This window comes from Pelodiscus sinensis, chromosome 17 (genome assembly GCF_049634645.1).
Source record: "Pelodiscus sinensis isolate JC-2024 chromosome 17, ASM4963464v1, whole genome shotgun sequence".
Classification (NCBI taxonomy): domain Eukaryota; kingdom Metazoa; phylum Chordata; order Testudines; family Trionychidae; genus Pelodiscus; species Pelodiscus sinensis.
Window position 1 is genome coordinate 28,895,175 of NC_134727.1, and position 20,121 is coordinate 28,915,295.

Below are 20,121 nucleotides of genomic sequence, written 5' to 3' on the forward strand. Positions count from 1 at the left end.
TGGGGACAGAGGCATAGGCAGTGTAAATACTTTACTCTGTAATAAGCACATTACGAATACTAAGTGTGGATAAGGATGGATCATTTTAGAAACTATAGCTTGTTGCTGTGTAAAGGATATCATGGCTCTCACTCACAAAAGCCATCCAGTGCCAGTTTTGATTGACTTAAGCTGGTTCTAAGTGCCCTGGCTTTCAAGGCAATTGCATATATTTAGAACAGAGTGAGTTAGACTCCAGGTAGTCTACCACATCTTATTGTATAGATCATTTCTAAGGGGAAAATAGGTAACGCTGTTAGTTTTCCATAAGACCTTAAGTAAATAATAGAGTCATTCATAAATTATATCACATGACAATACTGGCTTTTTAGCTGTCCTAGGAGCTACTTTATCACTCACATGGCTATTGTATTCTCTCTTCCACATAATGAATTGAATAATAAGAATTGCAAAGCAATCTGCTTCCTCAATATGCAGGCAGTATGTAATGCCAGGTGCAGAATTGCTGATGACAGAACTACATTATGATTTATTCATGCTGAGAGACTCCAGGATTGTCAGTTTTTTGACACTCCTCACAGTGGTGACTGTGCTTTTGTTTTTTAAAAAAGGCATTCTTTATTTGGTGAGATACTAAGATTTTCTGAGAGTCAGGATTGTTTTTTATGCTTTTGTTTAGTAAGTAGCCCAAAATAGCCCTGATGCCTCTGATGCCTGACTTGGGCCAGTAGGTAGTACTTCAATCCAAATAATTTCAGGTGAGTTTATGGAAATTATAAATATTAAACATGGAGAGATGGTGGCTAGACAGAGCAGCCTTTCACACTGAAAACAAAATTAAGAATGTTCATAAAGCTAACATTAAAGATGTATCATTAGAAATAGAGGCTTAGCTGGCTTGCAGCATTGTTTTGTGTCTTATTTTTACTAGGATCTCAGATACTCAACCATTGTCTGTCTGTCTCTAATTTTTTTAAAGATTTTTTTTTACCTGGTATCAGCTGCCTGGCATCAGCTAGGACTACCAAACTTAGTATGCTGCTTCCTCTTATCCTAACTTAAAGCAAGGTCAGGATTTGGTTATGCCAAGAAAACTGGAATTTAATTGTTTTCCATAACATGGAAAGAAAGGGAGCAGAGAGGAGGGATGCTATATTGCCGACTGACCACTGGGGGCAGTGAATGTGGGGGATAGCAATACTGCAGAGTGACCACTGATGGCAGCAACACCAGGAAGGGACTGGCCTGCTGGAGATTGTGGTCACCATCTTTCCAGCCACCAGCTCAGGTAAGTGGCCTCCCCCCGCAATTCCTCCCCGCCTCAGCCACAGCACCGGACGGGCATGAGGGGAGCCTCACGACTTTTCCCCTCCCCGCAGGGCCACAGGCTGCCCCCCAGCACTGCTGGGCTGCTCAGCCTGTGGTCCCCACCCCCAATCCTTCAGACAAGGCCTGGGGAACACCACTGGAGCCAGCTGGCCTGCATGGCCCCCAAGCCAACCCACACCCCCCAGGTCAGCTGCCCCCCTCTAGTAACTGGCTCAGGGAATGCTGGTGGGTGCCCCTCCCCCCAACCCCAGGCTGGACCCAGGCAATGCCAGGTAAGTGTCCTAGTTGTTTGATATTTGAGAGACTGGCATGGTCTGAGCACATAGGACTGGCCAGGGGTGGCCCTAGACTAGCTGCCAGCAACTGGCACCCTACGCGAACCATGCAGTCAGCACCCCCTCCTCCAAACCCCTCAATTATATTGCGCCATCATTTGGCACCCTATTTAACTTGGTGCCCTAGGCAACCGCCTAGCTCATCTATATGGACAGGCCACCCCTGGGACTGGCAGCTCGGAAGCTCCTAAATTCAAAATGTAGCTTTAGCCCAGACTCTCTCTCTCTCTCTCTCCCTTCTCTCTCTCTCTCTGGCTTTGGGGGTAAATCTGCCTAATTTACCCATCTTTAAAAGTGAAGTAAAATTACTTGCCTACCTTGCAAGGATACTGGAGAGATTAATTATTTTAAAGCACTTTGAATATGAAAAGCATTGCAGAACTTCTAAGTGTTATGGCAAAACAGTTGCAAGGATTGGACTCACATCTTTATGGTATGTGCTATTTACCTTGCATACCACAGAAACCTATTTTAATTACTGAGTAAAACTTATCATAGTGAAAATTAGTTTTATTATGCAATCCTTTGTGATGTGCATAGTATAAGCAAAAAGGGGGCAAGTTAAAGTTGCACAAGCAATCTTAAGTATGGCATTTCCTAACTTTTCAGGGCTTGGCTTTGCAAGCTTAATATTCTTTTAATTTGGATTTATGTGTGTGTAATATGCTACGTTTTTAAAAGAGCAAACTGAAACAAACCCATAACAAATTCCATTAGATGGAATGGGTTAAGAGCAGGACTGGAACTAGAACTATTGAAAAACAACATTTCCTTACCACGGAAATAGAAATTTCTAAATTTCATTCTTATTCAGAACTAAGAGTTGAAAGTTGATTTTTGTCTAATACTGAAATATTTAATTTTGACCTTATTGTTTTAACTATTATAACTATAGGATTTACCCAGTGTTGCTCAGGTCCTTAACTGAAATAATTTTTGTTTTTCTTCATTTAAATAATTACTTTGGGGGCTGGGGGATGAACGGTTCAGTATGCAGGCTGCCCTGGGGAGAGATGACCAGCACAGCTCTCACTGCAGCAGCTGTGGACCATCTGAGAAGCACCTGTCCATAGCTGCTGCAACAGGCACAGTGGGAGGAGGTGGGCATGTCCTTGGGCTGGGGGACAGCCAGACACACACACGCTTTCTCAACTAGATAGTACAGTAAAACTCCAATAGTCTGGGATCCAATAGTCCGGCACTCCTGATAGTCTGGCATCAAAATGGCAAGAGCCTAGTGAGTGAGCTTCGGCAAAAAATGAGTTACAAGGTAACAGCGGCAGCAGCTGAACTGAGCGAAAAGGGTTAAAAAAACTAAAACATTACAGTATACTGTATACAGTATGTACAATAAAAAGGGGTAAGAACACTGTATATACTTATAGTACCCCCTGATACTCCGGCATATCCTAGGTCCCATAGGCTCCAGATTATCGGAAGTCTACTGTAGATAGCTGCCCCTTTCTCCACTTCTGCCCCCTGTTGCCCTAATGGGGTTATAGCTGACCCAGTCACAATCTCCATGCCCTTGCTACTCCCTGTGGTCATTATACACATAACTGTCCCTGCTAGCGCACCTCCTCCCTTTCTGTTTTATGAGAGACAATCACATTTCAGGCATGTCCCACTATCCTGGCCCAACCCAATCCTTACTCTGCTTTAAGTTATAAAGCTGCATACCAAATTTGGTGGTTCTAGCAACAAACACACTCACAGTCAGCTGGATAGACCGACACAAACTCTCATATAGTAGATGTTATAATAAATTCCAATCCTAGTTGTCTACCCACACCTCATTTATTTATCAGATCTGTCTCCTTATCCCCCTCTGCCCAACTGATTCCCAGTCCTAGTTTCCCCCATTCCTGCTCTTCATCCAATCTGTCCTCCCTTTCTGCTTTATCAGTTTCCTCGTCCAGGCAGTTCAGGTTTCTTCTCTCATCCCAGTTCCATTTCCCTTCATCTCCTGCCATTTTGTAGTCCCAATCTATCATTTTTTGTCCTAATCTAGTTTTCTCTGCCCCCCCCCCTTCCCTTGCTCTTGTTCCCTCTACATTCAAATCAGTCAGCTTCCTCTTTGCTGCTTCCCAGGCCCAGCAAGGATGGTGTGTGTGTGTATAATTGAGAACACAGGAAAGAGTCCCCTTACTTAGGTGCCTAGACTTGGCATGGCCCATATCGGGCCAGAACTGCAATAGCATGTAAAGTCCTACTCAGCCCCTACATAAAAATGATCATACTGGGTCAGACCAAAGATCCACCTAACACAATATCTTATCTTCTGACGGTGGTCAATGTCAAGTGTTTCAGAGGGAATGACTAGAACAGGTATTCATCAAGTGATCTATTCCCAGCTTCTGGAGCATGCCCAGTGTGGACAAAATCTTTGAAGAATTTGGCTCTAAAATAAAAATCTGTATAGAACATATATAAACTGATTTGTTAAAGCTTGTAAATAGGATGGATTTCAGCAGATTTTCACTGGGAATGTCAAAAGGCTCATCCGTCACACTAAGGCTACGTCTAGACTACATGCCTCTGGCGACAGAGGCATGTAGATGAGGCTACCAGGCATAGGAAAATGAAGCGGCGATTTAAATAATCGCCGCCTCATTTAAATTTACATGGCTGCCGCGCTGAGCCGATCAGCTGTTTGTCGGCTCAGCACGGTAGTCTGGACTTGGGGGTGTCGACATCAAAGGCATTTGTTGACCACCCAGGTAAACCTCATCCTAGGAGGCATATCTAGGTGGTCAACAAATGCCTTTGATGTCGACACCCACACGTCCAGACTACCGCACTGAGCCGACAAACATCTGATTGGCTCAGCGCGGCAGCCATGTAAATTTAAATGAAGCGGCGATTATTTAAATCGCCACTTCATTTTCCTATGCCTGGTAGCCTCATCTACATGCCTCTGTCGCCAGAGGCATGTAGTCTAGACGTAGCCTAAGAGTGAACGCTGACAAATTTCAAGTCCCTGTTCCAAAACATGGGGGTAATAAGCTTTCCAAAGAAAACATTGCCAGAATTCTTTAACATGAGCAAGCCAATATTTTTTTTCCTAGCCTTATTTGTGAAAATGGCTGCTGAAAATTAATAATTAATAACCATCTTGAGACTGACACCCAGCCTGCAAACTTTCAGCTTAAATGATTAAAGCTTGGCAAAATTATAAGCAGTTGAAAACAGGGTCATATAATTGGAATAGTGAGGCTTTACTAGTTTTAATAACACCCTTGACTAAAACGTATAGACTAAGAAAATATATTTATTCTGGCTTGTGTAGATTACAGTACCTACAAATCTTGGGATTATTTTGTTCACAATATAAATTACTATCCTAGGGTATGTCTACACTACCCTCCTATTTCGAAATAGGAGGGTAATGTAGGCATACCGCAATTGCAAATGAAGCCCGGGATTTGAATTTCCCGGGTTTCATTTGCATAAGCAGGGCACCGCCATTTTTAAATCCCCGCTCGTTCCACGAGGAGTAACGGTAGTTTGAACTAGGAAGCCTAGTTCGAACTACGTAGTTTGTGCCGCGTGTAGCCTCGCGGCACAGGGTTCGAACGAGCGGGGATTTAAAAATGGCTGCACCCCGCTTATGCAAATGAAGCCCGGGAAATTCAAATCCCGGGCTTCATTTGCAATTGCAGTATGCCTACATTACCCCGCTAGTTCGAACTAGTGGGGTAGTGTAGACATACCCCTATTCTCTTGTGTAAATTCACACACATGCACAGCTCCTGTCATGATGGAAGAGAATTTCATGGGGATCAACTTCATATTATTTCAGTGAGGAACACATCTAAATTGTTATTTTGATGGATTACAATATAAGAAACCGGGGTTAGAGATCTGATGCCAAGCAGAGCAGTGGTTATTTAAGAAGCTGGTATCCGATGGCTAAGAGGTCAGGACTAGAATCCACATTCAACCAGGTATAAGAAAGAAATTGCTGTCAGGTTGGACATTTTCCTTATCCAAAATTCACCAAGGTAATAGAGTAAGGAAAAAATATGGTTTCCTGAATAATCTACACCAGGTTGGATTCTGTACATGCTTCTCTCTTTCAGGAAGGAATAAAGGATAAGAAGAGAAAAAATTCCCAACTCGGAGACTTGCCTAGGTGAAGCAAAACTCTGTAAGAGATGGATGGTAAAATGCCTGATAGCATAAGAGCTGATAAAGACGAGGTCTCATTTCTATTTAATACATTTTTTGACTTCTGCATTTATTTATAGGCACACATTTTTTGCTTGCTTTGATATGGTGGATATAGTTCATTCTAGGAATCTGTATTCCTTGTCCTTATTTTTGCCTGCAGTCACAGCACGCAGCCCTGGCTGTAGCTCCAGCCCTTCCACAGGGCTGCAGCTGTGGCCAGAATGGGCTGCATGGCAGCTGCTGGAGCTGGACTGGACTGCACCCCAGCCCCAGCTCACGGGGCAGCCTCCCACCCTGGGAGCAGACAGGCAGCCACCACACAGCCCTGGCTGTAACTCCAGCCCTTTTGAGTTGGAGCTACAGTCAGTGCTCCGTGGTGGCTGCCTGGCTACTCTGGCTGCATGGTGGGGGGCTGCTCCTGGGGCCCCTTGCATCTCTCTTCCCCCCTCCAGCACCTCTCTTTCACCCCTCAGAGTCCCCTGACCCCTCAGCCCTCTGTCACCACCACCCCCTGTTCCCTACATGTCACTGCTCACTCCCAGCACCTCACTCCTTGCAAATCCTGGGTGCTGACAGCAGCTTCTCTCTGCCCCAGGTCAGAACTCACAGCTAGCCCTGCAAGAAGCAGCCTGGGGCAGTCCCTGCCCTGCCCACAGGCTACCCTGGGAATAGCACTCCCTGCGGTGAAGGGCACGTCCACCCTTCTCCTCATGAGGTGAGGGTCACTGCCTGGGAGCAGGGCTTGGGGTCTCTATGCTGGGGATAATCTTTCGGGGAGCAGTGCCACTGGTGGGTGCCACAGTGGCACATATCCAGATAAGCACATCTGACCTATTGTTGACACACAAGACAAAACTCACTCTGCTCATGGATGGAAAATCTTACAGGGAACACTGGCCAAGAACCATCTTAAAAACTGGCTTCTGGGATTCACCAGCTCCTGCTTATACTGCAGAATCTGCAGCGCAGCCAGCTGCCAGGGTGTGGGGCTGGCAGCTAGGTGTCTGCATAGCCTGCAGTATGTAACCGCTGAGAGTTTCAGAGGTTACACGGTTTCCTAATTAACTGCTTTTTAACATCCCTAATGGAAGGCTGGCTGCAGTCAAAATGCTACTTTGTCACTGGAGGATGCATATAACATTCTTATATTTCAGCTTTACATTCAATCCAAATGGGAGTTAACTCTCTGGCAAGATGAAAAGCACCTACTTTTCCCCTCTATCCTTCCTCCTAACCCCAAAAGTAAAAAAAACAATTTTTTCTCTACTGCTGGTTTGATGGTGTGCTAAAGGAGGAGTAACATGCTCAATTTGCAGCATGTGCTTGTGTGTTCCTCTTTTATAGAATCTAAAAAAGCGGGCTGTAGCTTGTTGGCTCATTGTCTTTAAAATTACCTGTGGCTGGCTTGGTGTGTTTGAATTGTCCAGTCTGTCTGATGCAGATGGCAAATAATTCTGTGCTAGTGCTCCAATGAAGCCAGGATTTCAGCTTTGGAAGGCCAAAGGGAACTAGGGCTTGAGTTCCCATAGTTCAAGGGGGAGGCCTGATGGCTACTGTGCTGAGGAAGTTGGTAAATGATATTCCCTGCTACTTGCACTCATCGCTGGAGTTGAACACTATGATATTGTGCTACAATGACACACACTTTTAAAATAAACTACGTATTGAATGCTCATATACTGCAAAAACTTCCATACAATCATAATATCCTGTCATAACCACAGAGCCACCTTTCTCTCACTGCAGAAACTTGGACATGATCCAATTTAAGTCTATAGTAAAATGTCTGCTGATCTCTATGGCAGCATCAGCTGACACATTCTTGGCAAATTTTTTAGCCTTCTCATTAGTGTAGCATTTGCTCTGAAATAACTGTAATAAACTGTCAGTTGAATTTGCCCTAATTGAGTATAAAGACTGCACAAATAAACTAATGGAACTGCCATACCTGCATGGAAGTTGGAGGAGGGCTTTTGGCATGGATCAAAAGGCATACAACAGAGGTTGGAGAAAGAAATTTAACAATTGTTTTTGTGTCCACGTTGCTATGAGGATAGAATTGTCTAATGCAATGTTTTTCAACCTTTTTGACAGCAGGGACCAGCTTGCTGCCCTCTTAAACTGTGTCAGGGAGATCCCAGGGACCAGTGCTAACCCACAGACTGGTTGTTGAGAAACAGTAGTTTAGTAGTGCTCATTCAGACTTGAGAAATGGGATATAGGACCTGAATTTTAGTTCTTTATTGTAACTGCTGTAGTTTTGGGCATATAGTTTAATCTCTGGTAGCTTTGTTATCTATAAAATGGGGATAAGAAAATTACCTACCTGAGGGATTTGATGATGAGTCTTTAATGTTTGAAGACTAAAATTGGTACAGATAACTGTCATAATCGTGTGTTAGTCAGAATTTCTACACTGTCAGACAGTATTGCAGCCTTTTGCATCTGTTGTGAAGTCAGTCCTGAATTTATACTATCAGCTTCTTCTGATAGAAGTGCCTTTTACAAATAATATGCATGTGAAGCAGTTAGTGTTCTTATAAAATGCAGATAATTGTGATTATATGCTCAAAAGCAATAAGCCCGTTTAGAAAACAAATACCAAAAAAGCCAACCTTGAGTTATTTACTTATGAAAAACACTAACCCATCCCTGAGAGGGATTTTGTCGCATCCTCCAAGCCCTGCAATTTTAGGTTGAATGAAAGTTCATATTAAACAGTAGTTGTTGTTTTTTATACTAGCCAGTTACCTAATCTAGCTCATAAGAGAAGGATGCTTAAACTAGTGCAAAGTTCATGGGCTTGAATACCAGACTTCCTGAGTTCTGTACCTTGATGGTGTCTTTTGCTCTAGGCTTGTGCAAGTCATTTAACCCAGTAGCGCTAAACTTTTTCAGACTACTGTACCCTTTTCAGGAGTCTGATTTGTGTCGCATACCTTCAAGTTTTACCTCATTTCAAAACTACATACTATAAAATCAGAGCAAGGGGATAGCTCAGTGGTTTGAGTATTGGCCTTCTAAACCCAGGGTTGTGAGTTTAATCCTTGTGGAGGCCATTTAGGGATTGGGGGCAAAAATTCATCAGGGATGGTACTTGGTCCTGCTGTGAAGGCAGGGGACTGGACTCACTGACCTTTTCAAGATCCCTTCCAGTTCTAGGAGATAGGCAATCTCCATTAATTTATTTAAATTTATAAAAATACACATTATTTCTGTGAAAAAATCTACAACACACGCTATTACAGAAAATTCTTTACTTTCTCATTTACTAGATCATAAAATAAATGGATTAGAGTATAAATACTATATTTATATTTCAGTGCATAGGCTATAGTGTATAAATAAATACAAATGTTAGGTTGGGCTGGCTTTGCTAGTGCTTTTTATGTAGCCTGCTGTGGATGAAGGCACATATCCTCTGGAACAGTGGTTCCTTTTTTATACCATGGACTGGCAAACCCATTCACAAACTTTTGGTGAACTGGTAACATTTTATTTGCATATTTATTATGCAAATAAAATATTACCAGTCCACCAAAAGTTTGTGAACCTGTTTGCCAGTCCACAGTATAAAAAGCCCAAGCCCTAACCGCTAGCACCTGCCACCTCTCCACTGCCCTCCAGCACCAGCCACTGACCAAGTCCCCTACACCCAACCCACCCCCAGTGCTAGCCTCCTGTTTCCAAAGTCCCACTGCACCCAAACCCCCAGGACCTTCCCAGTGCCAGCCCTCAATATTAGCCCTGGCCCTATTGCCAGCCTTGTAACCCCCTCACTGCTAGCCCTGTCCCCCTTTGCCTTTTAGAGCACCCACCCCCAGCACTAAACCTGGCCCGGGAACCTTCAGTGCCTGCCTTGCCTCTCTCACCTAGCCTCAGAGCCGCCAGCTGAGTGCTACTGCTGCAGCTCTAAGGCTGCTGTGCCTGTGGTATGTACAGAACTGCTACCTTGTAGGAATGTGCTACTGGAGGCACTTTCTCATTTGTACCATCATAAGGAAATGCTCCTGTAGGAAACTGCTACGCACAGCAAACCGCATCATCGCAGCCAGGAGGAGACCCTGACTCTGCCCTGTTTAGCTGAGAGGGGTGGCAGGGCACGCCTCACCCAACAGCCGCTGCTCTGGGAGACCTTTGCCTTCTCCTGGTTGAGAACCACTGAGCTGACCATCCTGCGACCCCTTCTCCATCTGTAAAATGGGAGTGAGAACCCCGATCTGTTTCCTGATGTGTCCCTGGGGATTAATCAGGTCCCCTTTGCAAAGCGAGGGAGGGGAGGGAAAGAGGAAACGCAATCACCCTCCCCACAGAAGGGGGGGGACCCTTTTTGGGTCGCTGGCTGCCGAAAAATCAATGGGGGGGGGGGGAGGGATGTCACAAGTGAGAAGCAAAAACAAACCCACTGCCGGGGCCCTGACTCAGGAGGAAGATTCCCCCTGCTTGCCAGAGCCCGTGGGGGCCGGGCTAGTAGGTTCCGTGCGCTCCACCCCGGGGTGGGTGGCAGGCGGGCTGGAGCGCCAGCGGGGGCTCCTCAACGCTGCGGCGCAGCCCTGAGCCTCGAGGGCCCATTTGGCCCCGGGGCTTTAACACGAGCGCTGGGGAGCGGCTGTGGCGGGCTCAGGCTGCCCTCTGCTGGCGGGACGCCGCTAGCGAAGGGAGACCTTGGGCGGGCCGAGTGGGCAGCCGGGGCCACCGTACCGCGCCACAGAGTGTCTGACGGGCGTGTCTCCGTTGGAGCCAGGCCGTACGAATCCTCTGCCCGGGCCCAAGATGGCGAATTCGGCGCTGCCATTTGGACCCCGGTAGCGGAAGCGGTGGAGGAGCCGGCCGGAAGCGGCGGTTGTCCGTGGAGACGCAGGCCGGCTGGGCCTGTTCTGTCGCCCGCCGCAGGATGCGGGTTCTCCCTTCTCCCGGGTGGGGGCACCGGCAGCTGCTCTGGGTGGCCTGGCTGAGCGGGGGCCTCCTGGCAGGTGAGGGCACCGGGGAGGGGGGCACGTGGCGGGAAACCACTGTCCCGAGGTAACCAGGGTGATCCGCCAGCCCTGCTCGCGCTTCTTCCCCTGGGAGGGCGCCTCTGTCCGGGGCTGAGAACCAGCCCTCTCCCGCCGGGAAGTGTGTGTGTGTGTGGGGGGGGGGGGGGGGGGGGGTCCTGCCCCAGACTGGTCCATTCGCCTCTAAACTGCCCCATGGCCCTTTTGGGGCCGGGAGGGGGAGGGGGCGGAGGGACCACGTCCATGGTCCAGCTTGACTGGAGGAGCTCGACTGCGCGGGGCCCTACCCCCCCGTGTCCACAGTAACGGAGCAGGGAACACTGGCCGCGGTGCTTGGCGCTGTATTGTCCTGACCCTGGCTTCCATGGGAAGTGCCGATCGGTTGCAGAAGCAAACGTAGCCTGGAAGAAGGCCGAGCTGCAGCTGAACGCGGGTGCTAAGTCATGTCCCTTTTATAGGAGCCCTTGCAGAGGAAAAGGCTGACCCATTGCCTGACGCCACCCGGCCTCTTAGCCCAGAAGGCGGTTCTGCTTTTGTAAGTCCTGGAGAGCCTCAGGAGCCGGTGCAGTACAAGACGGCAGAAATTGCTGATGCGATGCTGGGTAGCGGGATTCCTGCCGATCGATCTGTGGTGCTGTCAGTTATTCCAGGAGAAGTGAAGGCCAAGCGCATGTCTGAATTTGGCATTGGCACCTGCGATGCAACAGCAGAAGATGCTGAATGTAGCACGGGGACTAGCCTTGCTTCTCACTTCTCACAACTTGGTTCACGTGTACAAGAACAAGCAGGGGACTCTCATGTAGCGCTAGAAGCTGTGCCTACTTCACCAGCTGAGGAATCTAATAGCACTGACAGTGTGAAATCTCCCAAAGTGAACTGTGAGGAAAGAAATATTACTGGGATTGGAAACTTCACCCTGCAAATCCTGAATGTTTCACAAGTAAGTAGGAAAGCATTGTTTGCTACTTCCTGTGTTTATCTTGATACTAGGGTTTGTGTATACAAATATAGTTTTTACCCAAATGCTATACTAGGGATGTAAACAACTAATTGACTACCTGATATGGGGACTTGCCACAGGCCAAATAAGTTCCCTACCCTTGCTCCAGTGAGTTTTATGGCACAAAAAGGATAACTTAAATGTTTAATATGTTGGTGGGAGAGAGTTAGCATATAGGGCAATATGGAAATACTGTTCTGAAATACAAAAATAGCAAGATATACATAGTGCAACTGAATAATGTCTATGTTCCCCAAGTGCAAAGGATGTTCCTGTACACATCATGGCTTGTGCCAGCTTCCCTGCAGCAAATGTTTTCTTTCATCCATTTCCTTCCCTCATGAATATTTTGCAGCACTTGTTTCTGCTAAAAGTACCTAATTATAATTTTAGGTGGCTTTTTTTATAGAAAAACCCAACAGATTCCTTAGACGGTAAAAATTTAAAACAAACATATTTCAGATAAATACTACTATGAATTACATCTGGTAGGAAAATGGAAACTTGTCACAAAAATTGGGTTGAAATTTCATCTTTGGCACTTCAGACCAGCTGTACTAAGTATGGAAAATAACTGAGACGCCTTAAAAGTCCTTCAGCTGACCTTACCTTTCCTTAGTCCATCCTGTACTTTTCAGCACATTGGGTTACCCACATTCTCCATGCTTGCATATCAGCTGCCATGTGACCAAGTCCTCCCATTTCAAATTAAATTTAATGTTGTTGATAATCATATGCTTCCAAGTCATCCTAGGTCTGTCCATCTTTCTTGTTGGATTTTCTGGCTTCCAACTGACAGCCATAATTGGTAGTCAGCTACAAACCATTCATAAATAGGTATGTAGTAGTGTAGTTGTTTAACCGATAAGCAAAAGCAGCAGCCCAGCTTTGTTTTGGCTTGTGCAGGATCTGGGAGCTCAGACCTGCTCCCTCTTCCCCCCACACAGGGGCTGCTGCCACTCCAAGCTGTGCAGCAGTGCCGGCTGAAAGGAAGCCGGTCACGAGGGGAACTAGTTTTTAAACTTGCTCCCCTCGTGGACCAGCTCTCACCTGGCACCCCATGCTGCTGTCTCTGATACAGAGGCAGCAGCGCGGAGTGGCAGGCAACTCGTTGGGAGTGGGGATGGAGCGCACTGGCTGCCGGCCTCAGCACCTGGGACTATATAATAGTCAACTAATAGATAAAAATCTGTGAGGTTAATCAACTGTTCAGTTAACCAATATTTAACATCCCTATTCATACCATGTGTCTTTGCCATTGATGTCGTCTTACAAATTATTTGCGATAGAGACCTCACTTTAGCCATTTTTTGACCTCATTGTTTTTCTTTCCTCATATCTTACCTCTAATATTCCCTGCAATCACTTATGATGAAACACACACAACTTCTGAGCATCTGTTTTCTTCAGTTGCCAGGTTTCAGTGCCGTAGGTTGCTATGGCTACAACATTGGCTAGACACTTAGTTTTGTATGTAAGGATATGGTATTAAGTTTCCAAATGTTCCTAACTTTACTGAAGGCTGCGTTTGCTTTGCTGATCCTTATTATTTCCTCAGCGCATGTACCATCTTAGCTTACTGTGTTTCCAAGGTGTTTGAATCAACTTACCCTCTCTAGCTCTTCATCCTTGATTTTGATGTTTAAATCTGTATCCAATTACCATTTTACATTTCTTTACATTAAATTACAGTCCTACCTTTTCTATTGTTTCTTTAACTTCATTTGTGCATGGATGAAGTTCTTCAGTATTTTCATATAGAAGAGCAATATCGTCAGTAAAAGCTAGATTAAATAATCTCAAATGATTGCTTTTTAAGATATATTGATTATTCTTACATTGCTTGAGGCCATAATCGATGAGGAAGAAAAAAAATGGAGACAGGATGCACCCTTGCCTTACCCCTATCTTAATTTCAAATGACTTACTTAACCCTCTATTTTAACACAACATTTGGAGCTAGTGTATTGTGCCTTCATTACGCTGATAAGTTTAATTGGAATTCCATGTTGTCTAATAAATTTCCACATTGTAGCTCTAGTTACACTAATTGAATGCTTTTTGAAAGTCTATGAAATTAGTATCGAGAGTTCCTTGAAATTCGTTTGCATTTTCAGTAGCATTCCATAAGATGAAAATTGCATCTATGCATGAACAACTTTGCCTGTAACTAGGGATGTGAATGTGTATCTGTGTACACGGTTACATGCAGGTCCCCTCTCACTGCCTCTGTATCAGAGGCAGCAGGAGTGTGTGAGGGAGCTGGTGTGTGCCTGCCCCCACACACACAGCTGCCTCTGAACATGTATTTTAACATCCCTACGTAAAACCAGATTGTTCCTTGTGATGAATGATATCCATTTTTCCTTTCATTCTGTTTAATGCAATCTTAGACTTTTCCTGTGTTGGAAAGAAGTGTCACTCCTGCCAAGCCTTCAACTGACCCATATTTTAAAAAGCAACTTGTCAGAATCTCATCAGGCATTCTTGTTCCCAGAAGGCTAAAGAAAGCCTTTCTTCCTTTTGCTAGCTTCCAGCTTAGTCTTAAAGACTGGTTTAAGTAGGGTAGCAGAACCAGTTTGAGTCTTGTTCATATAACAGAAATTTCTTTTTGTTCCTCCAAATGCTGGGGAGATAAAGGGAGTCTGAAGGAAACATGAACCTGGACACAGTTTATTTGAATAAGTTTAGCTTACCAGCACTTTGCTTGTTTCTGTCCTACACTTCTGCAAGCCATATTACCTGTGATTCCCCAGTCTGACCACTCTCTGTCTTGTGACTAACTTCCTTTCATACCCTTATTCCTCTCCCACATTTTCTTCTGGCTCCTTCACTTGTCTATTTTAGGAACAGCTCCACTACCCTTTTATCAGATTAGTTTCTTGGCCTTGTTATGGATTGAAATTCCCCTATTAGAGAAAAAAATGAAGTGATGAATCTTCTAACTTCCCCTTCAGAGCTGTAAGGTCCACTTCTCGAGAAACCGAGAGTCAGCTCATACATCACACATCTGCAGCTAGGGAGTAAGGCCTCTTAGATAGAGAGGAAGAAGAGTACAAAAAGGCATTTTTTCACAGTAATAATCCCCAAATTATTATTTGTCTATCAAGGAGATTCTTATATTTGTGAAATGTAGTTAAGCTTAAAACTGGCCAGACTACATTTAGTTTGTTGAATGTTCATGTAGTGTTGAAATCTGCTAAAACACACTTCTGACTGCAATGCCAACTCAAATTTGCTTATGTTTCTATAGTAATCTCCTGAAATTAATCTGTTACTAGAGTATTATGTAACTATTTAAAATATTTAATTGGCTCCTTTTAAAATCAGGATGTTTTCTTTCACAGGACCTGATGGAGTTTTTAAACCCAAACAGCAGTGACTGTACCTTAGTCTTATTTTATACACCCTGGTGTCGCTTCTCTGCCAATCTGGCCCCTCATTTTAATACTTTGCCCCGAGCATTTCCAGCTCTTAATTTCCTGGCATTGGATGCATCTCAGCATAGCAGGTAACGATAATTACACTTCACCTTATAAAGCCTCACATGCTACTATGTTAATACTTTGTTTCTGATTTTGATAGACCTTATATTTGTAAAATGTGTAGATGGAATATCATGTACTGCTGGAGTAAATTAGAGTTTTTTATTCCCCTTAGTCAGCCTTTGCCTAAAGAAAAGTCAAAGGAAGTAATTTTCTCTCTCACTTTTCTTTTCTCTCTCTATACATAAAAAACCTTTTCTGCAGGATGACAAGATGATGTCATACATCATCTGTGTCCACAGGCTCCGCCCTCGCACAGGCTCCGTGTCCCAGACACTGATTGGGGACCAGCAAAGCTGTCTTGCAGCCCAGCCTTGGCAGATTACGCCTCCCAAGGGTCCTGCCCACTCAGCTCTGGCCACAGTCTTTTGGGTGGCCAGCCCGCTCCTGCCCCCTTCCCCCAGCCAGACATGCTGCCCCCAGCCTGCTCCTGCCCCCTCCCCTGGCCAGACACCCTGCTCCCTCGCCCTGGCCAGACACTCTGCTCCTGCACTCACCCCTGCTCCTGCCCCCTCCTCCTTGGCCAGACACCCTGCCCCCCCAGCCTGTTCCTCCAACCTCCCTTGCTCCTACACCCTCTCTCCTGGCCAGACAGCCTGTTCCCGCACCCTACCTCCTACCCTGATCTCGCACCCATAGCCCCATGTGCACCCCACCTCCTGCCCAGATTCTATATACGCATCCCTATCCCACTCACTTGCAGGCCTGCCCCATACACTGAGCTCCTCATTTTTGGTTCCACCCCAGAGCCTAGTGGGCCCACAAAATCCACTAACCCTGGAATCTCAGAAGAGTAAATCTGGCCAAAGCTGGAGCTTCAGGGGAGTGAGGTTTTTCAGTTGGGGGCCATATCAGTGAGGGTTGGGGGTATTTGGAGCGGTGTTTTTTCCTTCTCACTTGTGTGGTCCACAACAGATTTTTTGTTTTGTTTTTAGGCTCCTGATCTAAAAAAAGTTTTTCCACCCCTGCCATAAATAAAGACAATGTTGAAACCTTTTTGTGTTGGACATAATATTTTACTTTATTTAAAATGAAGCCTGGCCAAGAAGGCCCCAATTGGGACCCAGCCCCCATCTGTCCGCAGCGTCCTGTCCCTGTCCCTGATCCTGGGGCAGGCCCCACAACCCAGCCCCCATCCGGTTGCAGAAAGGGCTGGTGCCAGCTCCTCTCCTGCTGTGGCACAGGTAGGAGGAGAAGCCACGATCCGGCTATGGCAGACAGAGGGGGGTGACAAGCATAGCAAGCAGGGGGCTTAGCCCCCATGTAATAATGAAGTTAATATTTTCATAAATGTTCAAATGAACATCTTGATCTCCAAGATGAGGGATTAACAGCACTGGCTAAAATCTGATCCAGTGTAGGCTGATAATTCATCTGTATCTTGATGTGCACATTCATTTATGGGTTTCTTTTGAGCAAACTGTAAAATATGTCACATCCTGTTCTCTGACCACCTCTCAGTGCATCCTCAAAAGAGAAGAATAAGACCCTTGTGTCCTAAGAAAATATTGGAACATGGGTCTCCAAAATGAAAGTTAATGCACTAACCTGCTGCAGAATTTTGTATTGCCTAAATCAGGGGTGGGCAATAATTTTTTGCTGGGTGCCACTTCAGAAATTTTTGAAGAGGTTCCAGGCCGCACAGGAAGGGGTGGGACATCAAGCAGAAGGGGTGGGGCCAAGATACTTCTGGGTTCCCTACCCCCAGACAATGATTGGTCTGAGGGTGAGGGAGTGCCTTCCCTCTCCCTCTCTCCCTCTACCCCCACCTTTCCCATAGGTGCCCATGGCCCTGACATGGGAGGAGACTTCTTGCGCTCCCCTTCCCCTAGGCCAAATAGGGCCTAGAAACGGGGGAGCACACGAAGCCTCCTCTGCTCTGCCCCCACCCTGCGAGCAGCACACAGCGCTTCAAAGCGCTGCGTGCTCCTGGCAGGACAGGAGGAGGAGTCACATGCTCCCCTGCTTCCAGGCCCTAATTGGCCTGGGGGCAGGGGAGCAGCAGGGCCTTTGTGGGCCGGGTCCACCCGCTTGGCAGGCCAGATCCAGCGCACGGAGGCCCTTTTGCCCATCCCTGGCCTAAATTCACTAGTGAAACATTCCCTAATGCCATAAGAAAATAGTTGTGCACTTGCTCTTGTTATTGAATTTAATTTTTAACTTAGTAAAGCATATTTTTTTCTTAAACTGTTTCTTATATTATTTCTTTCAATGGATTTACCTTATTATTTTGTTGCCTTCTTATTTCCTTCAGTTTATCAACCAGATTTGGAACTGTGGCTGTTCCTAATATACTTCTTTTCCAAGGAGCCAAACCCATGGCCAGATTTAATCATACAGACCGAACCCTGGAAACATTGAAAGCATTCATTTTTAATCAGACAGGTACGTAGGCTAAACTTGAATCAGACCTATGAAGATCAGTGTCAGGTATGGCCTCGGATTGACCTCTCCTTTTTTAAAGAGGCTATATTAGGGCCTCCTGCCATTGCTGGGGGAGGGGCACTGTCCTCCCCTGCTCACGTGCTGCTGTGGGGGAGTGAGAGATGTGGGAGTCCCCTCTTCACACCATAGCCATAGGACAGTCTGCATCCCAAACCTCTCATCACCGGCACCGCCTCAGACCCTGCATCCTCCCATACCTCAACCCTCTGTCCTAGTCCTGAGCTGCTCATAACTGATCCCATCTCAGAGCCTACCCCCCCAGATGGAGCCCTCGTTCCCCTGCATCCTAACCCTCTGTCCCAGACCTGAGTCCCTTCCCACACTTCCATACCCTCGGCCCCACCCCCACCACTTCAATTTTATTATGTGCACCACCAACATGAAGGTGATGTCACAGCATAGCAAAATTCATTCTGCACATGTATGGGAAAAATTAGAAGGAACTCTGCTAACTCCTATGTCCCATTGCTGTAGGATAGGCAATAGGTGGGGAAAATAGCAGCTTCATTTCTTAAGTTGGTGAGCAGATAGGAAAAACAGAAAGTCCTGAATAGTTATCTTGTTGCTTAGAACCAGCTGTCCAGGCTCTGATCTCCCTGGGCTGAGTTTACCCAGCTCCCTTCTCTGTTCCCACAGCATAACTAGCCTTCTGAAAGTAGGAGAAAGAGTATGCACTGGCATTTTGACAGATTAATGGAAGAAACTGCTAAGTTAATAAAGCAAGATGGAGATTTTTACTTTTATTATTATTATTATTATTATTGTAGATTCCCTGATTAGTACTTTTATCAAAGATTACATTGGAAAAGAGAATAAAACTTCTAATGACATGGTACTAAGGAAATATAGATTAAGATACTTCGTTTGAAAATGGAAAACTGATTTTTAGCATAGGTCACTGAAAATTATCTGTGCTGCTCTAATGTCTAAAACTTATGGGCAGATGTCCCATAGATATATAGTAAAAACCATGAGTTATATGCCCAAAAGTTGCATTAAGTCCTGTAGTAGAAGCTTCTTAATTTGGTGATGAGAATACAGTTCCTACAATGAACTAATCACCCATAGATTTAGAAAATGGTTATTGTAGCAGCTTTTGTCATTCTTTCAGGAATAGAAGCGAAGAATGATGTGGTGATAACTGAGGAAGATCGAGTGGGCCCTCTACCCAGCATCCTGACAAAAGGAATAGATTGGTTACTTTTATTCTCTTTATTGTTTCTGGCTAGTTTTATTATGTATGCTACAATTCGGACTGAGAGCATTCGTTGGCTAATACCAGGACAAGAGCAGGAGCATCAGGAATAAGTTGAGATAATGACATGAGAACATATTTCATGCCTACAGATAAAGCAGGAATTTAGATGAAGTGAAATTGCATAAGCTTCTACAGTGAAATAGCTGGTTGTAATTTACTAGTAATTAGTTAAAAACAGTTTTGTTCATTAACTACTATATCTGTTAAGCCGAACTGCTGGTAATTAAGCAAACAAATACAAAAAGATTCCACAGAAGGATTTTTATTTATTTAGGAAGTAATAACAGGTTTACAAATGCTTGATATGTAAATATCAGAAATCAATAATTATTATGAAGATTGTTTTAATAAACTGATATAATTCTCTCTCTTAGGGAAAATGTTAATTTATTGCAAAATTTTACTTTGAACTTGTAATAATCAGTAGTATTATACAGTAGGATCTTGAAATATTGCAGATGATCTTTCTAGGGAAAGTAAGAGTTCTACAGCCAGTGGTGGTACTTTGGCAGCAGTAAAATACAACCACTTCCACTATTTTGGAATTGAGGGATCTCGAAAAGGAAAAACACATTTAAAGCTCAAGACCCATGGCTGTACAAATTAAAACAACATACATGAATAAATGCCATGTACTGTATTGTATAAAATTACCAGAAATTACTAGCTATAGGTGTAACCTACATGGAAGATGTCCATGTTTTGGCTTCTTCCTCACTGCAATAATAAAAGGTTAAAGGGTAGTGTATGACCTTCAGTAAAGGTATTCAGCATTTTTAAACAGAGGTCACCAAGACAGTTCAAATTGGTGTTTTTCACCAAGGGGAGATTCTGTCACTCAAATGGAAAAAATTACAGCAGAACCTCATAATTACAAACACCAGAGTTTACGACCAATCAACCATATACCACCTCATTTGGAACAAGAAGTATGCAATCAAGCAGCAGAGACAAAAAAAAATGCAAATACTGTACAGTCCTGTCTTAAATGTAAACTGCTAAAAATAAAGGGAAAGTTTATAAAAACATTTGACAAGGTAAG

At 44.9% G+C, this 20,121-nt stretch overlaps 1 protein-coding gene across 1 annotated transcript; it reads left to right on the forward strand.

Annotated features, from left to right (window-relative positions):
- The first annotated feature begins 10,588 nt into the window (after positions 1–10,588).
- On the forward strand, positions 10,589–20,107 carry TXNDC15 (thioredoxin domain containing 15). Its single transcript, XM_075900407.1, has 5 exons — positions 10,589–10,810; positions 11,290–11,771; positions 15,179–15,342; positions 17,631–17,761; positions 18,933–20,107. The coding sequence occupies exons 1-5, from the start codon at positions 10,732–10,734 to the stop codon at positions 19,127–19,129; spliced, it is 1,053 nt and encodes a 350-aa protein (XP_075756522.1). The 5' UTR covers positions 10,589–10,731; the 3' UTR covers positions 19,130–20,107.
- Positions 20,108–20,121: the final 14 nt, after the last annotated feature.